This window comes from Anas acuta, chromosome 1 (assembly GCF_963932015.1).
Source record: "Anas acuta chromosome 1, bAnaAcu1.1, whole genome shotgun sequence".
NCBI classification, from domain to species: domain Eukaryota; kingdom Metazoa; phylum Chordata; class Aves; order Anseriformes; family Anatidae; genus Anas; species Anas acuta.
Window position 1 is genome coordinate 73181499 of NC_088979.1, and position 23682 is coordinate 73205180.

A 23682-nucleotide genomic window follows, 5' to 3' on the forward strand; every position below is an offset into this window, starting at 1 on the left:
ATTCATTGGCAGTTCTGAAACAGAAGCTCCATAAACACACAGAGAGTTTTTGTTTTGTTTTGTTTTGTTTTGTTTTTCTCTCTGTATACTGTGATATATACTGGCTTAATAGGTTACTGTAAGCAGTTAAAATATTTCAGTTTTTCTGTGTCCATCAATTTGTGATTATAAGGAATGACAAAAAGGTCTGAAATAATTAAAGCAAAAATGTGTTTGTTTTGTGTTCCTTCCAAGAGTACATCTCACTGGTTGGTGAAAGCATGTAACATTAACTCTAGGACCCTTTGCACACTGGTCCCCTGCCTCCTCAGAAAAGAATACTAACTTGTTACAGTGAGTGAGTAACACTTTACATTTTTTCTTTTAATTTATGTATAAACATTGCAAAACCCTGCAAACAGTGGAGGACTTCATATAAAATGAAGGTTTTAACCTGTTTTTCTTTTGTTCAGCCAGAATCTTTATAATACTATTGAACTGAAACATTTAAGATTTATGTTAACGTTTAACATAACTGAAACATGTAGTTCCAGTCTATAAAAAAGGTACCTGCAGGGGAAAAAATCTGGGGGAAATATATATATATATATATAATATAAATAAAAAATACATATGTATATTATATATTTATATAATATTGACCAAATTGATATACACTAAGGAAAAAAAAGAACATTTTCATAGTCACTTCTCAAAACATAAATGTGTTTATATTAATCTAGATAGAGCAGCACTTACCTTGATGTTGCTAAATGATGACTGCTACTGTGAGAATTACCTGAAATTCATCTTTTTAAACTTTTCATTTTTATTTTTTACAGCATCTTTTACTTTTTTGCTCCATTTGACAATATAGTTTATGATAAAAAAAAAAAAAATTCTGACAGCATACTTGACTAGTTCAATCAGCTGGTTTAATCCATCAAGCCTGGAAGAGGTAGATCACATTGTACTTGGGTAAGAGGAACTTTCATTCAAAATAGTATTGCTAAACTCCAGTTTTAACAATCACATTTCTAAGAATGTGCCCCTGACTACTGATTTAATTACCTAATCTTGTCAAGAGTTTTAAATTGTCAGATGATTTCAGGTGCTAAAGAAGTAAATCACATGAGAGCAGAACAAGCTATTAAGAGCTGTTGTGATTATAAGATGTAATCATAGTGCTACCGTGCAGTCTTTCTATGAAAGGAGTATATCTAATGTTAGAAACTCAATTAATGTACATATAGCGTCTGTTGATACTGTAACTTATGTGCTTGCCGCTTCTCATGTTTGAAACAGAAGATGTTGTGGCATGACAGTCTAAAAACAGTGGGATATGTATGTGATTTCTCAGCTGCATTTGTGCAAATCCAACTTTGTGACCTAACAATAGGTTATAAATAATAGAACAAAAAAAAAAAAAAAAAAAAAAAAGATTTTAAATAAACAAATAAATGAATATCAAATACAGTAATTCTGATGTACACAAAAAATGTGTTGGTACCAACAGAAATAACATTTATCCATCATTGATGGGAACTAGTTTTACTAAAGCAGAAAATCACTATGGTAACACATTAGCTGACACAGTTGTTGGACAACTAACAGGGGAGGCCAGGGACCAACATAACCAGGGAATAATGTGCATGAAGCTGAAAGATGTAGGTAACACAATGTAGTGATGCGTACGTTGGCATCAATGATGTAAACAATCATTATAAGTTAAATTGAGTTTAAACAAAACTCCTTTCTTGTGTAAGCACTGAACTGTGATTTACTTAGCATGCTCCAGCTCCATGGTCATTTCATGAGTACTGATCTACCTCTGGTGCTTTCTACCAGCAGATCACCTTTAAATTTCTTGTACTAGTGGGCACACACTGGAGATAAAGAAGGGTGGCCTGGAGGCACAAAGAGAACAGATCTGCATGTCTCAATTTAGAAAAACAAAACAAAACAAAAACTAAACTAAACAAAAATACACACATAAAGGCGTCATTTTGCTCAACAACTACACTGGTGAAGATAAATCTTGAATCTTACAGTATAATACTGTACAAACACTGTGAATGTGAAAGAATTCAGTTCTGTTCTAGGTGAAAAGTGTGGTCATATACTACTCATTTCTTTGATTACCTCTGTACAGCTTCCAACATATATTTTTCACAAACTAAGAATATGTAAAGGTACTAATTAAAATGTTACCTTGAAGGTTAGACATATTAACAGTTTATAACTGCTTACATCATTCATGTTACCTGGGAAAATTTCCAAATTGCTATGAGGAAACTGGTGTTTTATTCAAGGTTTACCTGAGTAGTCACTGACTCATTAACCTCTCTGTTTCGTTAAGTTAAATTATTTCATATTCTGCTTACTTAAACTATAGTGACTTTTTAAAGAATCTGTAACCTACATAACATTTTACATCACCCTTTGCAGTCCACAGATGTGCTTCTGGTCAGTCAAAACCTAAGCAGGTCATTTACAACGTATGCTGTTTCAATGCATTTGTGTTCTAACCTGCAAACCAAACACTTAGTGAAGTAAAGAAAGATAAAGTTCTCTATAACTTGCTTAAGTACTCCTTGTAAAATAAATTCTGATTTATATTACATTGCCTAATATTTATAGAGAGCTGTAATTACACGTGGATATAATTTCTCTTAAAAGGTAGCCCAGTCTTTCAAGACAGAGTACTTAAAATGCATGTTTATTACCGTAAAGGAAGGAGAGATTAAAAAAAAAAAAAAGTCCATTCTTATCAGCATGATTTGGAATTCTAAGAGGAAGAAAATGTTAAATTCTAAATGATGTCCATAATGCTACACAAATTTTATAATTTTGAACTCTGAGTGTGTCTCATTTACTACATTAGATGTTTCATTTAATTCTGGCTTCCAAAATATGATTCATATTTCTAGAATTCATCTCATGTTTTGGCTGTAATAGCTCACACAAGAACATCAAGTTCATATTTGAATATGTATTTTTTTTCTGAAGATTTCTTCCATTTTTATAACACTGCATCTGAATTTAACTGCATAAAATAATTCTGGGGTATTGGGGCTTAGCATTTTGCTGTTGTTTGGTTGGATGGTTGGCTTGGTTTGGTTTTGGTTTTGTTTTGTGATTTTTTGTTCTTGTTTGTTGGTTGGTTTGTTTGGTGGATGTGGAGGTGGGGGAAGAAGGGAGGCTAGATTTATGGCTTTCTTTCCAGAATTCTCACTCCTATTTTTCCAGATTTTGTTTCTACTGTTACACAAGCTAATCTGGGGCTCAGCATATTTAAGTGTCCTCAAGAAACAAACAATTCAGGTCATGCCACAGCAAAACAACAGTTTTGCTAGGGGAACCAGAAGTTCCCCTTCTTTGTTTTTGTCTGTTACTTGATAAGAGTTTATCTTTTACAAGATAAAGATGCTACCACAATATTGATAGCTAGGTAGTAAATATATATATAGCATACCCACTAAGACGAAGAATTTGAACAATAACGAATTAAGCAATATCCAAACTGAGTGAGTCAGGTTGTTCTAACCATCTTTCTTCTGTAATACCATAGCATTATTAGACTTAGGATATCTGTTTTGCCCAATCATCTCACTCTTCTGTATTTATACTTTTTTCAGTTAAATAAGTCCTTAAGTAGTTTGGGATTTTTGAAAATTCAACTCTTTTTTTTTTTTTTTTTAATAACTTAAATATATATAAAAAAAGCCATCCTGCACATTGCTCAAAGCATGAGTTCTGGGCTGGAGGGGCAGCAGGCTTTAGTATTTCTGTGTGGTACAATGCAGAATTTATCACAATATAGGAGCACTGACTTGCACTTTCAAAATTTCCAATTTCCTTTAACTTTAACAGTGTCTTCTCTCAGCATTGTGGTGATGCATTAGTGGGAATGAGAGATGCTGAGTTGGGCAGTCAAGATCCCCCCTAAAGTGTTGTACAATGACTTAAACATGGCACAACAGCACTACATTGTGCATAGTACCCATATATTGTGTAAAAAGGAAAAGCTAAACCTCTTCTATTTTATTGTCTCAAAGGATCCTATCCAGGAGATGTATACTCAAAGGGAAAATATGGCCTTCTAAACAATATCTGCAACCCATATTACCACTGTATTCATCCTTAGGGGTCTAGAAATCCCAATAAGAATACCAGCAGTACCTTTATCCAGATGAATCCAAAAAAGGAATAATAAAAAGGTTGGAAAGTCCTGTGTCCAGCTGTCTGTTATTTTGCCATAGTGCTACTTGAACACAGAGAAAAAGTTGTGGTACTTCTTTGCAGAGCAGCTCTGCAGTCCTCCAAAAGAGAGAACAGCATTTCTTATGTATTTTGGAGATACAAATAAATATTACTATGTGCAGAGTCCAAAGGCTTATTCTTAAGTCAGATGCAATAAGAAAAGATAGAAATGAAGCTATTTGTCTCTCTCAGCCAGTTATAATTATTTAGAGATAACTGTGTCTCAGCTACTGCAATTAAAGTCTTCCTTTTCTGCCTGGGATGCCTGCTTTCTGGTTATTACTTAAGACTAGAAGTTTCAGTATCTCAGTTATAGTCAACAGACAACCAGACTTCGATCTATAAAGTATTATCTCCACAAAGATGGGGAAATATTGTAATTGTGGTGCTTGCTAATATTTAGTTTAAAAACTTGAATAATGGAGTGCCATCTGTTATTAGACACAGATCTTTTCAAAGGTGATCATAGATTAATTAATAAATATAATTAAACAATAAGTATAATAAACATTATACATTTAATATATACTTATCATATATTTATTTATATATAATTAAAGATTATATTATATCCTGTAGTAAAAGAAGCAGGTATAGTTTATATTCTATTACCTTGACAAAAAAATCATAACTATATATGTATTTCTAGAAGCCAGACACCTTGTGCCAGTGAAGAACAGTCTGGTAAAGCAAGTGGTTTCTAATAATTTAAATTTCCCCTCATCTATGAAGATGCATTGTCAAAATACTGGTTTCTTAAACATGTGCAAACACTGTTAACAATTTGTTCTCCAGTTTTCTCTCAGATAAATTACCAGGACCTCAAGCTGAAATTTTTCTGGCTAATATTGTACAGTGATCATCTACATAGATTTTTTATCTGCTGTTGTTAATGACACAATATAGACTGAAAAGAAATCTACTAAATATACCTAAATTATAGAACTAACATTTATGATAGTAATAATAATAGCTTGGTACATTCAGGTGCAATTTTTCCAAAGGAAAGATACATATATAGGGGCTTCAGTAACTCATTATGATGTCTGACCAATGCAGTGTGTATTTCCCTGTCACAGGATGTGATAATAGCAATAGAATTACCAAGTCCTGTCATTTTTGTCATGTTTGTATGTGTACTTCTATGTACAAACTCACAAATGAAAAGGGTTTGAAACAAACCTACATAAATAAATATATGTTTCATAAAGAATCACAGAGCCATAGAGTCATAGAATCATAGAACGGTTCGGGTTGGAAGAGACCTTAAATATGATGTAATTCCAACCCCCGTGACATAGGCAGGGATGCCACCCTGGCATCAGGCTGCTCAAGGCCTCATCTAACCTGGTCTTGAACACCTCCAGGGATGAGGCATCCACAACATCTCTGGACAACCTGTTCCAGTGCCTCACCACTCTCTGAGTGAGAATTTCCTCCTGAAAAAGATAAACTTCTGTGCTAGATACAAATACTGCCAACCTCAAAATGATATTTGGTAATAAATAAATAAATATATATATATATATATATAATATATATATATAAATGAATAAACATGCTTTTTTCCATATACTTATTTACTTTAATGTTCATTTTTGATGTTGTTTTTATTTATATTTATATATATACATATCCTTATAAAATATTAATTCATAAAAGAAAATATTGCAAACTTCTCCTTCCTTTAGATGGATATGTAAAAGCTGGACAATTAAATATCTCTAGCAACGCCTGTATCCTTCAATAAATTTTGTTTAAAAAAAAGATAAAAAACTTTAAATAGAGTTTTTCAATAAACTGTTTTGGTGACAGCTATCATGAAGATCCTTGGGCATACACTTTTATTTATCAAAAAACAAACAAATAAACAAAAACAAAAAAAAGTTTTGTTGAAGCTTATATACATATACATAAAAAACCTGTCGCGTCTTTTTTTTTCTCCCTTTTTTTTTTTCCTTCTTTTGGGTGTGTTTCTGAGTACCATGACTGCAAGTATAAATACAAAAAAAAAAATACTTTTATCTTCCTTGCTTTATGTATAAATATTCCTCTAACTTTGAAAAAAAAAAAAAAAAGTTATTTTGTATTTGAACAAGAGTCAAATTCAGGGACAAAAACAATCTCATTGTTGTGATGAGATAGAACATTGCTTAATAATTCAACAAAAGAAGATTCTTCTGTTCCAAAACAGTACATAACAAGAACATAGATCAGCTTTGCTATCAAGAAATGATTTAAAATCTATGTAAATCAAAAATGCACAAATAAATTGCTTCCTAAAATGCTGGAAATATAAGCATACAGGTGACAAAAAGTAGCTCTAAACTCTGCTATGATTAGCAAAATTTTAGCTTAGTTTTCTATGGAAAAGAAATAAATAAATGAAGCGTCATTAAAAAAAGCTTCATTTGGAGAAGCCCTGCTTTTATATGCTTGTTTATTCAAAAGATGGAATCACAGAGAAAGCAGAAAAAATTTTTCATCTCCTGTCATGTGGTATACCACATTGATACCACTGCTGTTCCAGCTACAAGTGCAGAGCACAGCACTGTATGGGCTGCTGCAGGGAAAGTTAACTCCATCCCAGCCACACCCAGTACATCATGGATCTAAGGATATTCTCTTATTCCCGATAATGCTGAGAGAAGGAAAAAGACAGTTTAAAAGGCAGAAATTAATTAAATGTTTGAAAGACAGAAGTGTTAATTCATTTTAACAGTATAATTCATGTTTATAATGCTCCTTATATTTAGGAAGATAATTCTATATCACTCCTTGAAACCCCTTGACCCCTTGACTCCTATAACATAAATTTCATCAGTGTATAAAGCCTCTTTTTTTTTCTGTATTAAAAAAAAAAAAAATCTGCCCTAAAACAAACAAACATGCCTACAAAAATTACAAATACAATTAAATAGTAACATCCTTCTTGCTATTAGCAACCATTTTGAAACAGATAAATACTCATTCTTGATTAATTTTCTTCTTTTTTATGAGGAATTCAGGATATCTCAATGATAAATAGACACAATTCCCCAACAGTTGTTAAATACTGAACAAAGAGCATATATGATATGATAAATTGAAGGGAAACCAGCACTAACTTCATTACAAAAGTCCAGTAATTTTTGGTTAATGTGAAAACAGCCGAGAAGAAAGCTTGGTGTGACGTAGCTTGGTCCCCAGAAAATACTAAACAACATTCAAAATGATATAATGCAGTCAAACTATTCACCAGCAAGAATGTTCTTTTTATAAATAAATAAATAAATAACGGTTCGAGGATTTATGATTGATCAGTAGATCTAATAAACATTCAAATATCTCTATCTGACTGGCTATTTAATGAAAATATCATCTAAGTACTTCAATATATGTATTTATGGTGATGAAAAAAAGTAACACTTACCTAAAACCCCCAGCCTGTAATTGAGGGTGACAACAATGACATTTCCATAACTTGCAAGAATGCTCCCATCAATCATGTTGCCAGTACCCTCCATGTAAGATCCACCATGGATATAGACCATAACTGGTTTCTTGCTGTTCTGATCATGAATGTCTGAAAAAATTCAAGTAAGGAAAACATAATAAAGTAATAAAAAATAATGAAATATAGGATTAAGTTTATAAAACTGCTAAAACTATTCTTAGCTGTTTCTCATGTTTTCCATGTCATCATCACCACTTAAAATAGCAAGCTTACACAGTTCCTATAAGCCTAATATAGAAATATTTTGAATATTTCTCTTTGTTACTTCAAATACTATTTTCTATTAAATATTTTCAGGATGCCCTTAGAAGTCTTTAATATTACAATAAATTAATTCAGATGTAAACACTTAAATGCCTAAATAGAAAAAAAAAAAAAAAAAAAAAAAAAGTGGAATAATCTTGTATTTTTTAAAGTATTCAAAGTCAAATATGTTCCAATTTAGAAATATTAATACATAAATAATAACAAAATTACAATAATGATCCATACTTTCCTATTCCTCATTGAGATACATTTGTTGAAATTATATTTCCAATAGTTCAGTATCAGATAATATCAAAAAATCAAATTGTTCTTATGAAAGTAAACATAGCAAACTGTTCATTCATTTTAGATAGCCCAAGAGTTAAAAAACACAGAGAATTTAACTGAGCTTACAGCCCAGATTTTGTTTGTTTGTTTGTTTGTTTTTGTATGTAAATCAATCAGTCTTCTATGTCATGGTTTACCACATTGTGGTAGCTAAGCATTAAAGAAAATCATCAAATTTATGAGCCTGAATTATATAGCTAATCTTTTGTACACACAGAAAACCTATTTACTACTTTGATACAGATAAACAGATGGATTTCTCTAAAATAAGTTAAATGAAATTGATAGCAATATTTTTATACTTCAGAGTGAGTCATAAAGATGCACTAACCAATGATTTGGAGTATATTTAGGACTATATTTATATCTCTTCCTCTACTAATAAAAAATGTGGGCTCCTGATTCCGGAGATCAGACTAACTAAATTAGGAACTTATGCTCTACAGAGACAGTGGAAATAGGGTCTAAGGTTAAAAAACAGAAGGCTTTTCATCAAGCAGCTGTTAGGATTAACTATATGTGGAACTAATTTGAACATACTTAAAGGTAAATTATGGCTGGTCATATTTATACAGCCAATTATTAATTTCCTCATGTGCACGCACAATCCTAGATGTAAAAAACATCAGTTGAGTGCAAAGAAAATATGATTGGTTTCCAATGTACATCTACCTAGACATAAGAATCTAAGGCTTGTTATAGACTCCACCTTGTCATAAAAAGATACATACTCTACGTGTCGTATTTTATATATTGTACTTGAGCAGAAGAACAAAAAGCTTTGTAATTATTTTAACTACAAGAGTAATGTTACTATTAAACAGGTCATGTAAAGCAATGAAGTACGTTTTAATACATGTATTTTTTTATTTGTAAATTCACAGAAAAGTACATGAAAAAGTGTCTCATGCAAATTTTAAGCTAAACTCTCAGTAAATGAAAGCGATAATTATTTAAAACAATTATTTGTGGTACAGAGTAACCTTCACTTTCTCTCCCCAAAGTCTCATGGCATGAGTTGTTGTATTTAGTATTTTCTTATTACATAGTTCTTACTCATAGTTTAATCTTTCACTACTGAATTCAATGGGAGATTTCCTCTTCTCCTTCAATGTGAACATGATTGGCTTCAACATAAGGGAAATAAGGTTTATGTTTAGATCTAAACTGGATGTCCTTGTTGATCAAAAAATTATAACTGTTTATAAAGTTTGAAAAAATCTGAAAAATGTGTTCATCATTAAACATCTAATGGTTTTAGAGCAATTTTATTTTCACTTGCTATTTATCTTTAGCTTAAAAATTAGCTGCACAAATTGTTATAGCAAGTAATGATACTGTCATTTATAAAAAAGCATATGTTGAAAAGAAATAGGAAGAAAGTCAGAGAATAATGGAGTAACTTTGCTCTGTTCTGCAGAGCATTTTTATACTATAAGAAATAGTGCAATTCAGCAATGAAGACTGTACAGTCGAGGGCAACAAGTGTGAATTAAAGACCAGAGATTTTTATTATGGTATTTTATATATGGGTAAAATAGCTAAAATTGAGATGATCTGCCAAGAAAAAAAAAGGAGATTAAAAAACAACCTCAACACAATATGTGTGGTTCTAAGGGGAACCAAGAGGATAAACATTCCAAATGTACTTGAACTGATGTCAGATTGAAGAAAAATATAAAGGCACTTTAGAAAGGCCAAGCAGGAGAGGAATAAGAGATGGATTGCTCCAAATCCAGAACAATAAACTTCCCAAGGCTCCCATTTGTTCATTTAATTTGAAAATGTTTGTTCTTAATTTGGTAAGTACAAAGAGATTATAAAATGACAGTAACTTTAATGAAAAGGAAGGGTGAGAATAGAGGAAGATTTCATGACTTCTTTCTATTTTAGCCTTTGCTGTGCCAAAGCAAGAAAAAAATATTTCCTTGTAAAACTTTTTGGGGGGTACTTCACTGTAAACTTTAACATTTCCTTTCAGGAAATCCAATCTAAGACTGAAAGACATCAATGAAAAAGATTGTAATTGATTTTAGTGGGAATCTGCTCATAGTCATAATGAATGTATCTCAGAGGTTAGCTGATTACAAGCAGGGAAAAAATAAATAAAATAAAATAAAATAAAATAAAATAAAATAAAATAAAATAAAATAAAATAAAATAAAATAAAATAAAATAAAATAAAATAAAATAAAATAAAAATATATCAAAGATAAACCATGATGCAACAGCATCCAGTACAGTATGTGCAAGGGAGAAATTATGGAAATGAAAGAAAGAATACATGTGAGGTCTTTTCATGATTTTCAAGTACATGAATTTACAAAATGTATAAGAAAGAAAAGAGCACATGCCTGTTTTCAAATTCCATTTTCTCACCTAAGAAAGAATGGTGGAGGGGAACAATGACAGTACATATTTTTAAATAATATTTATTACTCACTTCACACATATTTAGGTATAACCTTTACAGGGGAGTTACATTCATATGTTAAATTGGATTTTAAAAAGAAAAACAAAGCAATTTTTAAAGAAGAAAATAAAGAAGAACACTGAAGTGTGCTTCTGCAAATAAGTGACTAAAAATCATGTTGAAATAACAATAACAACAATAATAATTAATATTATTAAAATAAAAATATTTTTTTAAAAAAAGTTTATGTTCATGCATCAGGGTTGAGTTTTGAAAAAAAAAAAAATACCTTCATCTTCACCACGATCATTACTGGTTATATCATCTGCGCTTTTCTTTGTGTTGGCTCCTGGGTTCATATTGAGGAGGAGAATAAAGGGAAAAAAGAGAATTCAAAAACAGCAGGTTCTCAAAAATAAAAATAATTAGAAAAACATTAGTTAAAAAAAAAAATGTAACAAAAATGTCAAAACCTGTTACATTTGAAGTTGAAAAACAAAAAGGATGCAAACTGCACATAAACATAAAATGTCAAGAAGAACAAATTGAAAATATTTGAAAAAATTTATTATATTCAGTGACAATGCAGTTACTTCAGTTAAAAGTGCTGAAAAAAAAAAAAAAACAAACAAAATTAATGTGCTATTAAAAAAAAGAATAATATAAAGAAAAAAAAATCAGTAAGTATGGTTTCTACATAAGAAATGCAATTGATTTCTGTCACTTCGAAGAAATAATGGCTTCAGTCACTGTCCTCAATAACATGTCTTCATGTTATTCATCCTCATGAAGATTCATTAACAATTAGCCACAACCTGAATTTTAAATGGATGCAATTCAAGTAAAATTGGCATTGAGTCTTACGCAACTTGACTGGTCTAAGACAAACCATATAGAACTCCTTAAATTTTATTTTTTCTTCCCAAATAAACAAAAAAATATGCAAAAAAGGAAACTGAAAACAGGAAAAACACAGAGTTGAGTCAATCCCTGACACAAAATTTGTCAAAAAGTAGCCCTAGTTTGTATTATACCACGTACCATACTCTTTAGATTAAATGAAAAAATAACTGAAAATAGTTACTTACCATGGAAAAGAACTTGCATTTATTCATTTAAAAATTTGGTAAAGAATAAATTTTATTTTTTATTTAATGTTTTAATGCTCTTTTACAACAAACTTTTGAGGCATATACATGCATATGAGCATATACCGCCCCCCTCCCCCCCACCACCATGTCCACACATGCCTGCATTTATGGGAGGAAGATGAAATAAGCATGATAGTTTTCCCCACACCTCTCCTTGAGCAATATATCTGTTTTCTGACTTTAAAAAATGACACTAAACTACCTTTGTCACATTATGTTGTGCTCACTCCTGTAGCAAGTAGCCTTCTGCAATGTAAAAGGTTATATGAACAGTGAAATATGAACAAGCACAATTTGTACATTAGTTTAGAAATGAAATATGGCTACTAAATAAAGTTATGTCACCAATTTAACCATATATTTTTTGATTTGTCTTTATTAGGAATTGTGTTTTCAAGATGGACTGAAATATACTTGAAATATACAATATTCAAAATATACAATATATAAAAGTCACTTGACTTTGAGTTTGCATATGAAGTGTGAATATGTCACAGATATATAAATGCTATTAAACTGTATTTTAAATAACTAAACTATTAAAAACTATTAAATAAACTATTATAAACAGTAAATAAACTATTTAAACTCTGCATTTATAATATTAAATGTTAATAAAATTATTTAAATGCTGTTTTATAATTCTGTATAATGGTTGGTCATTTGACACTGTACCTTTCCTGTGTAAGGCAAAGGGTATGTTTTGCTGGTTTGAATGAACTCAGGATAAACTCAGGCCTTTTTTCTATTTCTTTTAGAAAAACTTACATTTTATTGCTGAATATCTTCAGATATTCCAGTATTAAGTTTTAAAGAATTTTTAGGAATTAAGTTTTATTAACATAGATATTATTTATTTTTCTTTTTTCCATAAAGTTAATAACATTGAAAAAAAAAATTAGTGTCCTTTAGTCTTACAAGCAGTCTAATCAACTTACTTGGAGTGGTGGGAAGTGGACTTTATTTTTAAGTTAAGTTAATAATTTTATGACTTGCTTTTACTCTTCTAGCCCTTATAGCCCTCCAAATTAAAGGTTCCAAGTAAATCTCAATACATAATTGTAAATAAGAAAGAATGTGCTTAATGGTTGTTAAAGTACTTAAGACATATTAGTATATATAAGTTTGGTTTATGTTTTGTTCACTGGTTTGCTTGTGTCTTCTTGATACAGCCAGCATAAAGATTTTCTATAGAAATAATCTGGAACCACTGCTGTTATATATGCTAACTGAAAATTGAAATAAAGCAATTGAAGTTACAGTAAAAAATGTTTTTATTTTGTTGATTGAAGTAAAGGATTAGGAAAGAGAGTGCTAATCACTTGAATGTGAGAAGCAGGAGATGAAACTCTTGTACACACAAAACCTCCTGTACACACAAAAACAGTTCAGTTGCACACAAGTTATTCTGTATGTAGTACATGAGTACGTTCAATTATATCTACTAAGTATATAATTAACAGGGTGAAATATCACTGTCAGTGAAATATATTTGTTCTCCAATCTATCAATTTATTTGAGAAATGTCAGATAGAGGTTCTAAATCTCAGTCACTATTCAAGTTCTGCATTACTTTATTCTTTTTTTTTTTTTGCTTTTTTTTTTTTTTTTTTTTTTTTTTACTTATAGCCCAAAGGTTGAATCCTTCCTCAAGTGCTACCCAAGCTCTCTGGCTCATGTTTCCTTTGAATATGATTAAAAATCTCATTCAGAAGTAGATTTTCTGAAGTTGCAGGTTTTCTTAGACGTATTTATTGTTCATGTTAAATCTACTTCCAATAAGATAATATATATCATATATATGGAATGCAGTCAGGTCCTATGCATGGTATGTATGCAGTTTACCAGTGCATTTTAGCCATCCATACTGAAGATTCTAATGACAGCAAAAAATCATCAACTACTGTTTCAGCTGAAGCCAAGCCTTTTTTTTTTTTTTTTTTTTTCCATTTTATATGTTCCATCTGTCACATGGTAGACCTTTGTCCCATGTAATTACGCAATTTTGGGAAAGCACTCAGTTTTTCATAAATCACACAACACATTATAACACGACCTCCCAGTTTCACACAGAACATGTTCAATCTTCTGGAAAGGTCCAGCTCATACTCGATTAATACAGGATTTAATAGTCATTCTTTCTGTGATATGTGGTATTTCTTATTTCTGCAGACCTTTCAATAGATCTCTAAAGCTCTTGGTTTCTTATCCCATGAGAGTTATTATAGTTTTACAATCAGCTCAAGTCAACAGTTCATTACTGTCTCAAGGGAGCAATAGGAAAGCAGAATTATATTTTCTGCATTTCTCCTAAGACTGGTGGGTTAGCTTTATCTTGATTCTCACTTAGCATACAATTGTTAAATCCCTGGTTTACAACTATGGCCAAGACTCTCTAGGTACCTTTGTAGATGTACCAAGAAGCTCTCATTTGGCTGTTGAAGAGAGATCAAACGAGGCTGTGTTGGGTCTGTCTGAGCTGGAGTCACCTTTTCCCTGCAGCAGCCCGCACAGTGCTGTGCTCTGCACTCGTAGCTGGAACAGCACTGATATCACTCCAGTGTTGTGTCTATTGCTGTGTAGTGCTGGCACAGCATCAGGACTCCTAAGCCCCCAAGAGCCAGCAGGCTGGGGGTGGGCAAGTGATGGGGAGCATGGCCGGGGCAGCTGACCTAAACCAACCAAAGGGATATTCCATAACACCTGATGTCACACTCAGCAATAAAAGGGGGGGCTCTCGTGGGGGAGGGGGCTGTTCCTCCTGAACAACCACTACGCGTTTGAGGCCCTGCTTCCCAGGACGTGGCCGAACACCGCTCGCTGATGGGAAGTAGAGAATAATTTTTCTCTCTCTCTGTGCTTCCGCGCAGACTGATTGTTTCTTTTGTATCTGTTTCTCCTTCCCATTCCCTTTCCCTTTAATTAAACCTTTCTCATCTCAAACCTCGAGTTCTCTGTGTTGTATTTTCTCCCCCTCCTTCTGAGGAGAGGGGGACTGAGAGAGCGGTTGTGGTGGAGCTTGGCTGCCCACCTGAGTAAAACCACCACAGAGGCATGTAGGCATTTCAAATAAAGGTGGAAGAAAAAGATAATTAAAAGACTATTGAAAAGATTATTGAAGAAAAAGACTATTGTCTTAGAACCTGTCTGTGGATCACCTACACTAGAAGACATATTAAAGAAAAGCAATCACCTCCTTATGTATCTGTACTTTAAAAAGCCTGCTGAATTTATTTGGAGAGAAATATATGCACACTGGCTACACTGAAATGTCCTTTAATTCTTATTTACTATATACTGCCAATGTGTGTTTGCGTTTATGGTTGGGTGTATATATGTGCAAAAATATATACATATATGTACATGAAAATGCTCTTCATGGTTAATAGACATCCAGAAAAAAAAAGCACGGGTTTATTTTCTGGAACCCTCTTCTCATAATGGTGCTAAAATGAAATTAAAATCTGACAATTTTACATGTAAAAAATTTAAGTGTTTGCATTCATTGTCCACATGAATAACTTGGTAATTTCCTTTTATTTTCTGAGGTCAAAAGGTAAAAGAAGACAAACATATTTTGGAATTCTCATTTTCAGAAATGAGACAGAAAAGCAGAAAATATATATTAACAATAGTTTCTTTTACTGTTCTGGACAACTTTTTCTTTAGAAAATTTATCTGGTTAATGACACAATAATTGAAGTAAGATTTTATTTTTTTGATATATTTATTTTAGTGAAAAAACAATAGGGTTTTTATAATTGATTGTCAGCACATTTTTTCTTGATGTAAATATTTGCAAACCTGCAGAAAACATTGCAGGCAACTCTTCTACACATGCAATTAGCCTCCATTTTAAAATACAATGCATCTTTAAAATAGGAGAGTTTCTGCTTTAGTTTATACAAATGTATGAAACAGTATGCTATGTGAAGATTACTTGTATATCTCTAAGAAAGGTTTCACAGAGCTGTGTCTCTTCTGTATGAGGTTGTACAAGTGTAGGACTGAGGACATATTACTCTTCTATCATTTCCAAAAATAAATAATAATAATAAAACCCATTCAACTTACTGTTTTTCAGATTATTGATTATTACTCTGATAGTAAAGATTCTGACTTCCCTGCAAGAATTACCTGTCAAAGGATAGAAAATGTTGGATTTTTAGTAGATTGGCTTGCCTTAGCTGGAGATAATTTGACAAATTCAAAAATCACAGGACAGGCAGGTAAGCAGGCAAGCATCATCCTTGCTTGCAGGAGTCCAAATATTTCAAGACATATGCAAGATCTCAAAAGACTTTATAAGTCTTTTGTATACCGGGTACAGGGTTTTTACTAAATGCTCATATCTTGTCCTCAGGGACAGATAAATTGTAGTAAACAGTCAAGGGACTCAGTTTATTCATGATATTAAAAGAAAAATAAATTAATTGCAAGTGATTTTAACATCTGTTATATGTACATCTTCTGGAAAACTTTAGGTTTAAAGCATAAGGGAGGATTAAAAGAGGGACAATAAATAGAAGAAGCTGTGATCTCACTGATTAGTACATTAAGAATGTACTCTTTTCCTCTTTTGTGAGGAAACAGATTCAAGCATTGTAAACATTATCATAAACTTATGTTGGATATCATGATACAAGTTTATAAGAAAAAGAATTACATTTTGGGGTAAGAATTTCCATGAATAAACTGCATTTTATTTATTTATTTATTTGGTATAGATTTAAAAAATTTTAGAACTTCTTCAAGCATTTTTTTTTTAAATTTCTCCTTCCAGAATTTAATCCTTTATACATTGTATGCAACTCCTATGAATAACTTCATTCAATTATTCCAATGCAGTCATTAGCCATAAATTAGATGTTTCCCATCTCTCCTAGTTAATAAGACTTATATTCCTACTATTCTAGATGATTTTTAGTGTAGAAATCAATGAAAGCTTAGAATTTCACTTGATTTTTCTGGAATTTGATTTGTTTGGTTTTGTTGTAACACTTACATTGTCACTGAATAGCAGAAGACACAAGATTACAGTGGCCATTATTTTGATACCATTAACAACAAAAACAGCGACAAAAAACAAATAATTGTATCGAAACAGTCAGCTCTGTACAGCAGAAACATTTGCCTAAATAACAAGTAACATGATCAGATTTGTTTTCCTCCACAGCATTTTCTTAATGGCTCCAGCTGCACTAAAAAAGTCATTAGAATTTCAGACCTCAGCAAATGTGTATCTGCTGCTATATAGACAATAAAAGTTTTTTTGTTTGTTTTTTTTTGTGAGATTGATTGTTTTTCAAGAAAAAAAAAAAAGAAATAATTAAATGACAACTTTGTGTCATATTAAAAACAGAATGGACAGAAAAATTGCAGCAAAAATCTCTAAAGAGTTTTGTGTTTCATGAATTAGTGAGAATTAAAAAAATAAAATAAGATGCTATTTCACAGTCTTCTAACAAATGTGTTAGAAGAAAAAATAAATAAATAAATCCATGCAGAGACTTCTATAGATAATTAAAATTTATCAGGTTGTAAAATAGATAGCATAAAAAATATGAAATTCTAATATAACCTCAGCTCTGTATTATGCATTGTGTATAGCTTTCAATTACATGATTACCCATGCATTCGTTTAAGAAAGATTGCTTGCATTTTTCTGTGCTGTAATTATTCCATATACAAAGATTGAAAGTGGGATGAAATTCATCATATTTTACAGGTCAGTATTGTCTATATTGTTCTTCCCAAATAAGACAGGAGTAATGACTGCTCCATGTGTTCCCCACAAGCTGTTTCTCTGGTTAAAAATAACTACATTAAATCAGACCCTAACTAGCTTTGACATGCTTTAAAAGAGGTTATAGAATCATAGAATCACTTCCCAAGTTGGAAGGGTCCCATAAGGATAATTGAGTTCAACTCCTAGCACCACACAGGTTGACCCGAAAATTCAGACCATGTGACTAAGAGTACAGGCCAAATGATTCTTAAACTCTGACAGGCTTGGTGCTGTGACTACATCCCTGAGGAGCCTGTTCCAGTGCGCAACAAACCTCAAAGTGAAGAACCTCTTCATAATATCCAGCCTGAACCATGTTTCACGTTCTTTCTGTACTGTGGTGCCCAGAACTGCAAACAGTATTCAAGGTGAGGCTGCACCAGCTCAGTCTAGAGCAGGACAATCACTTTCCTCAACCAACTAGAAATTCCATGCTGAATGCAACCCAGGATACAGTTGGCCCTCCTGGCTGCCAGGGCACACTGCTGGCTCACATTCAGCTTGCTATCAACCACAACATCCAGGTGTCTCACTGCGGAGCTGCTCTCCAGCATCTCATCGCACAGTCTGTACATACAGCCAGGGTTGCCCCGTCCCAGGTGCAGGACCCAGCACTTGCTTTTGTTAAACTTCATGCAGTTGGTGATTGCCCAGATGTCCAGATGTCTAGATCTCTCTGCAAGGTCTTTCCACCCTCAACAGAGTTAACAACTCATCAACAAATTTGCTCAGAACACCTCCAAGTCCTACATCCAAATCATTTATAAAAACACTGAAGAGAACTGGACGTAAAATGGAGCCTTGGGGAACCCCACTGGAGACCGGCTGCCAGCCTGATGTGGACCCATTTACCACAACCCTTTGAGCCCTGACTGTCAGCCAATTATTCACCCATACATACAGCTGTTTTTGTCCAGCTGTATGCTGGAAATTTTGTCCAGTAGGATACTATTGGAAACTGTGTCAAAAGCTTTACTGAAATCCAAAAAGATTACATCAGTTGGTTTCCCTCAATCAACTAGATGGGTGATATAAGAGGTTATCTCTTCCAACAGGTTAGTACAGGGCAATGAAATATATTAATTGTCACACAGAGTGATCACGTTGTTCCAGAAAGTTTCAGAGAAGGAGGCAACCACGTTAGAAACGTAGGAATGTTTTATACATAATTATTTAGTAGTGTTTAATAGCAGTTACTAGTTTTGATTGATTGATAAGGGAGTTCTTTTCTTACAAGTTTATTCCAAACCATTGTGTTGAATTAGATTAAGCTCAATGAAGAACTCATTATATTTATGCAAATGCAAGTGCAGGGAAAATCTTCAGACTATCTGTACAGTTGATATGTGATCCTGACAACTGGCTAAGACCAAAAAGAGCTTACAATAAATAGTAACAATATTTATAATTCAGGAGCTATGCCGTTACATAAAGTTTTGGCCTTAGCGCACTCTGATAATACTATTCTGTATTCATATTAGCAGCTAATTCCCATTCATCATTCTTTATAAATTTCAAAAGATAAAGCCCTCATTTATGTAGCTTTGGATAAATAGAGCATCCATTTCTTTCAGTCAAAGATTTCAGAAAATAAAAGCTTGTGGCAACCCATAGATAAAGATATTTTAATAGGGCAGAAAAGGAAGAATACTATTAATATTAATATTGATGATGATCATGATACACAATGCAATTGCTCACCTCCTGCTGACCAATACCCAGTGTGTCCAGGTTTTATGAATAATTCATCGTTACATAAATAAATACTTTAAAAAATCTGAACAAAAGTCTGTAAGAGATTTATTTTTATCTACAAAAATTAAAAATGTTTTGAATAAAAAATAGTGAAAATAATGTTAAAATATATAAAATAAAATAATGTTAAATGTAAAATAATAGTGAAAATAATTTAAAAACAATGAAATCACATTAAATCACAAAAGTTAATACTTTTTGATAGATTTTAATATATAAATCACTATTGTTTTGAAAATTAATAACTATAATGGAAATAAGTTAGTTACATATGTTCAAGAAAAAAAGAAGTATCTTTTTTATGCAGTTACACCACATATACAACTTACATTCTTCTAAATAAAGTACATTGCTTTGACAAAACTGTCTACAACCGCTCAGAAGAAAGAAGGCTTTGTGCAGCCAGCTTATCCTTTCACTGACCTCCAACACATAAGCGTAGTTTTTTTTGCAGTTCCACTGTAACTGAATCTGCTCTGTTTGACTGAGGACTGGACTGAGCCTACAGTATTTAATGAAACATTCATTAAAAAAACAAACAACAACAACAACAAAATCATATAGTTATTTAAATTAAGTCAGGCAGAAATACTTTTTTTTTTTTTTACTTTTTTTTTTCTGTACAAGCATCAAGAGCAACACAGTCAGTATGAAAGCGTGGCAGTGACCTCAGACAGCTTACATTTCTCTCCTGAACTGGTGCACCTGATGAGGTGTGAATGTAAAAATGCTAACGTCTGTATGCACAATACTGCACAGCATTTGCTTTCACCCATCTCACCCCTCTCACCAGTGAAGTCATTCTGAAATTCAGAAAATATATCTATATGCTACTTTCCTGAATCACAAAACTGCGAATCCAACAATCAGTTCTTATATATATTGAAATATTTAAATAAACACCCTTTCCTTTTCTATGTATTGCCTCTAAGCTGGCAAAACTCACAAAACTCATAGGGTTTTAGCATATGAGCAGTCCTGTTGATTCTATGAAAATACCAGTGATGAAACTGACTTCAGTTCTGATATTTTTGCCACCTTTGACTGAAAAAAAAAAAAAAAAAAAAAAAAAAAGGTCCAAGAACATGAAAGCCCCTGTAGGATATACAAATCTCACTGCAGAGTTTGTCCAGAAGTATATGTAACATACTATACTGGCAAATGAGCAGGTATAATATAAGATATGGGCGATGCTTTCTCCTTGCTGCCCTCAGGATCCTAAACTGCACCATTTCACTGTCACTGCAGCCAAGGCTGCCCTTGAGCTTTACATTTCCACATCAGTCCCTCCTTCTTGGTGAGAATGAGCTTTAGCATAGCACCTCGCACTCTTTGGCTCCTCTGTCACTTGGAGAAAGGAGTTATCATCAACACATTACAGGAAATCACAGAATCACAGAATTTCTAGGTTGGAAGAGACCTCAAGATCGAGTCCAACCTCTGACCTAACACTAACAGTCCCCGCTAAACCATATCCCTAAGCTCTACATCTAAACGTCTTTTAAAGACTTCCAGGGATGGTGACTCCACCACTTCCCTGGGCAGCCTGTTCCAACATCTAACAACCCTTTCAGTAAAGAAGTTCTTCCTAACATCCAACCTAAAACAACCTGAAATGGGCAACTTTAGCCCATTCCCCCTCGTCCTGTCACCAGGCACGTGGGAGAACAGACCAACCCCCACCTCACTACAGACTCCTTTAAGGTACATGTAGAGAGCAATAAGGTCACCCCTGAGCCTCCTTTTCTCCAGGCTGAACAAGCCCAACTCCCTCAGCTGCTCCTGAGGACTTGTTCTCCAGACCCCTCACCAGCTTCGTCGCCCTTCTCTGGACTCGCTCAAGCACCTCGATGTCCTTCTTGTAGCGAGGGGCCCAAAACTGAACACAGTACTCAAGGTGCGGCCTCACCAGAGCCGAGTACAGGGGGACAATCACTTCCCTAGCCCGGCTGGTCACACTGCTTCTTATGCAAGCCAGGATGCTGTTGGCCTTCTTGGCCACCTGAGCACACTGCTGGCTCATATTCAGCCGACTATCAACCATCACTCCCAGGTCCTTCTCTGCCTGGCAGCTCTCCAACCACTCATCTCCCAGCCTGTAGCTCTGCTTGGGGTTGTTGTGCCCCAGGTGCAGGACCCGGCACTTGGCCTTGTTGAACTTCATGCAGTTGACCTCAGCCCATCGGTGCAGCCTATCCAGATCCTCCTGCAGAGCCTTCCTACCCTCGAGCAGATCGACACACACACCTAGCTTGGTGTCATCTGCAAACTTACTGAGGGTGCACTCAATGCCCTCGTCCAGATCATCGATGAAGATATTAAAGAGGACCAGCCCCAGCACTGAGCCCTGGGGAATGCCACTAGTGACTGGCCTCCAACTGGACTTGACTCCATTTACCATGACTCTTTGGGCCCGGCTATGCAGCCAGTTTCTAACCCAACGAAGCGTGCGCCAGTCCAAGCCAAGAGCAGCCAGTTTCTTGAGGAGAATGCTGTGGGAAACGGTGTCAAAAGCCTTGCTGAAGTCAAGTTACACCACATCCACAGCCTTTCCCTCATCCACCCAGCGTGTAACTTTTTCATAGAAGGAGATCAGGTTCGTCAAGCAGGACCTTCCTTTCATAAACCCATTTCATAAATCCTGTCTAAACCCATTTCATAAATCTTGTCTATGCCCTGCTGTGCTGTCCCTCAACAAATATTGGTGTGGTTTAAGTTCCCTATGAGGACCAAGGCTTGTGAATATGAGACTGCTTCTGTCTGTTTATAGAAGTCCTCATCTGCTTGTTCTTCCTGGTCATGTGACCCGTAGCAGACTCACACTAAAATGTTACTTGTCCCTGCCTTCTCTTTAAGTCTGACCCTTAACATTTCTGTCAGCTCTCAGCTATCCCCAGGCAGAGCTCCATGCCCTCCAGCTGCTCATTGACATGGAAGGTGATTTCTCCTCCTCATTTCCCCTGCTTGTCCTTCCTAAAGAGCCTGTATCCTTCCATTCCAACACTCCTGTCATGGGATCTATTCCACCATGTCTCTGTAATGAGGTCATAGCCCTGCAGGCATGCATATATCTCTAACTCGTCTTGTTTATTTCCTGTTCAATATGCATTAGCATAGAGATATTTGAGGTGGGCCCCTGAGGAATTTGACTTGCTGGTTGTAGTGGCTGGAATTCCTTTGTGCTGCTCTTCAGGTGTTCTGCTAACCTGTGACCATTCTCCAGGCTCTGAGCATCTATCTGGCACTGATATTAAACTTGGAGGAGTAGGATGTACTGAGGTTCCCCTTCCCCAGCAGCTCTAGTTTAAAATCTTCTTCACCAGGTTGGCAAGTGTATGACCAAACATGCTCTTCCCCTTCTCTGGCAGGAGAAGGGGAAGAGCATCAGCCGCCAGCAGACCATATTTCTCAAAGCAAGTCCTATGGTCTATGTAGCTGAACCCCTCCTGTCTCTGGCACCAGTCCTGCAAACATCCATTGATTTGCCAGAGTGGTTGGCACTTTCAAACCCCTTCCCTTTGACTGGGAGGACTGATGAAAAACTACCTGCATTCCTGAGTCCTTTACTGCTGCTCCCAGGGCTCTGTAATATCTCTTGATATTCCTCAGACTGCCAGTGGCTGCATCTCTTATGCCTATGTGAAACAACAGCAGTGGATAACAGTCAGACTGTACAAGGCTCACCTTGGTGAAATCCCTGATACAAGCCCTTCATAAGCAGCAGACCTCTCTCAAGAGAAGGTCAGGTTGACTATTATATGCCTCTGTACCTGAGTTCCAAGATTTTATCGGTTTACAAATGTTAAAGCTGAAGAAGGATTGTTTGAATTCATGCATGTTTTATAATTATTAGTTGCATTATGCTAACTTCAAAACAGATGGCCAGAATCATGATTTAAGCTTTTATATTTCAACATCACAGCATTTCTCTCACTAGTATCTGCTCCAAGTGATCTCCATAACTTGATAATATCAGTTAGCTGATTTTGATTCGTAATGTTTTGTGGATTATATAACTGCTCTAGTGAAATAATCTTTTCTCTGTTGAAAAATGTTAATGATAATTCATGTCTCAATTTAGTTTTCCATTCTGCTTTCTAAATTCACTTGCAGAATTTAAGCTTTGTATTTCCAATGTTGGTTTCATGCTTTACCAGAAATTTAGAAAAGAACCACAGTTGCTTGTAAATTTTCATTATGTGACAAAAAGTATAAGATTAGAATCAATTATTATTATTATTTT

The 23682-nt window shown here is 34.1% G+C and overlaps 1 protein-coding gene across 4 annotated transcripts in view; it reads right to left on the minus strand.

Moving 5' to 3' along the window:
* The window catches only part of NLGN4X (neuroligin 4 X-linked), a 200545-nt gene that overhangs the window by 58068 nt on the left and 118795 nt on the right, over window positions 1-23682 (minus strand). For 2 of the 4 annotated variants that reach the window (XM_068682243.1, XM_068682233.1), the window contains exons 4-5: window positions 11035-11094; window positions 7655-7807 (exon numbers count right to left, since the gene is read on the minus strand). The exons of 1 other annotated variant lie outside the window; for it this stretch is intronic. In XM_068682243.1, the coding sequence (XP_068538344.1) occupies window positions 7655-7807; window positions 11035-11094 (213 nt within the window). The remainder of the gene's footprint in view (window positions 1-7654; window positions 7808-11034; window positions 11095-23682) is intronic. One more of the 4 variants, XM_068682251.1, reaches the window with a different exon arrangement.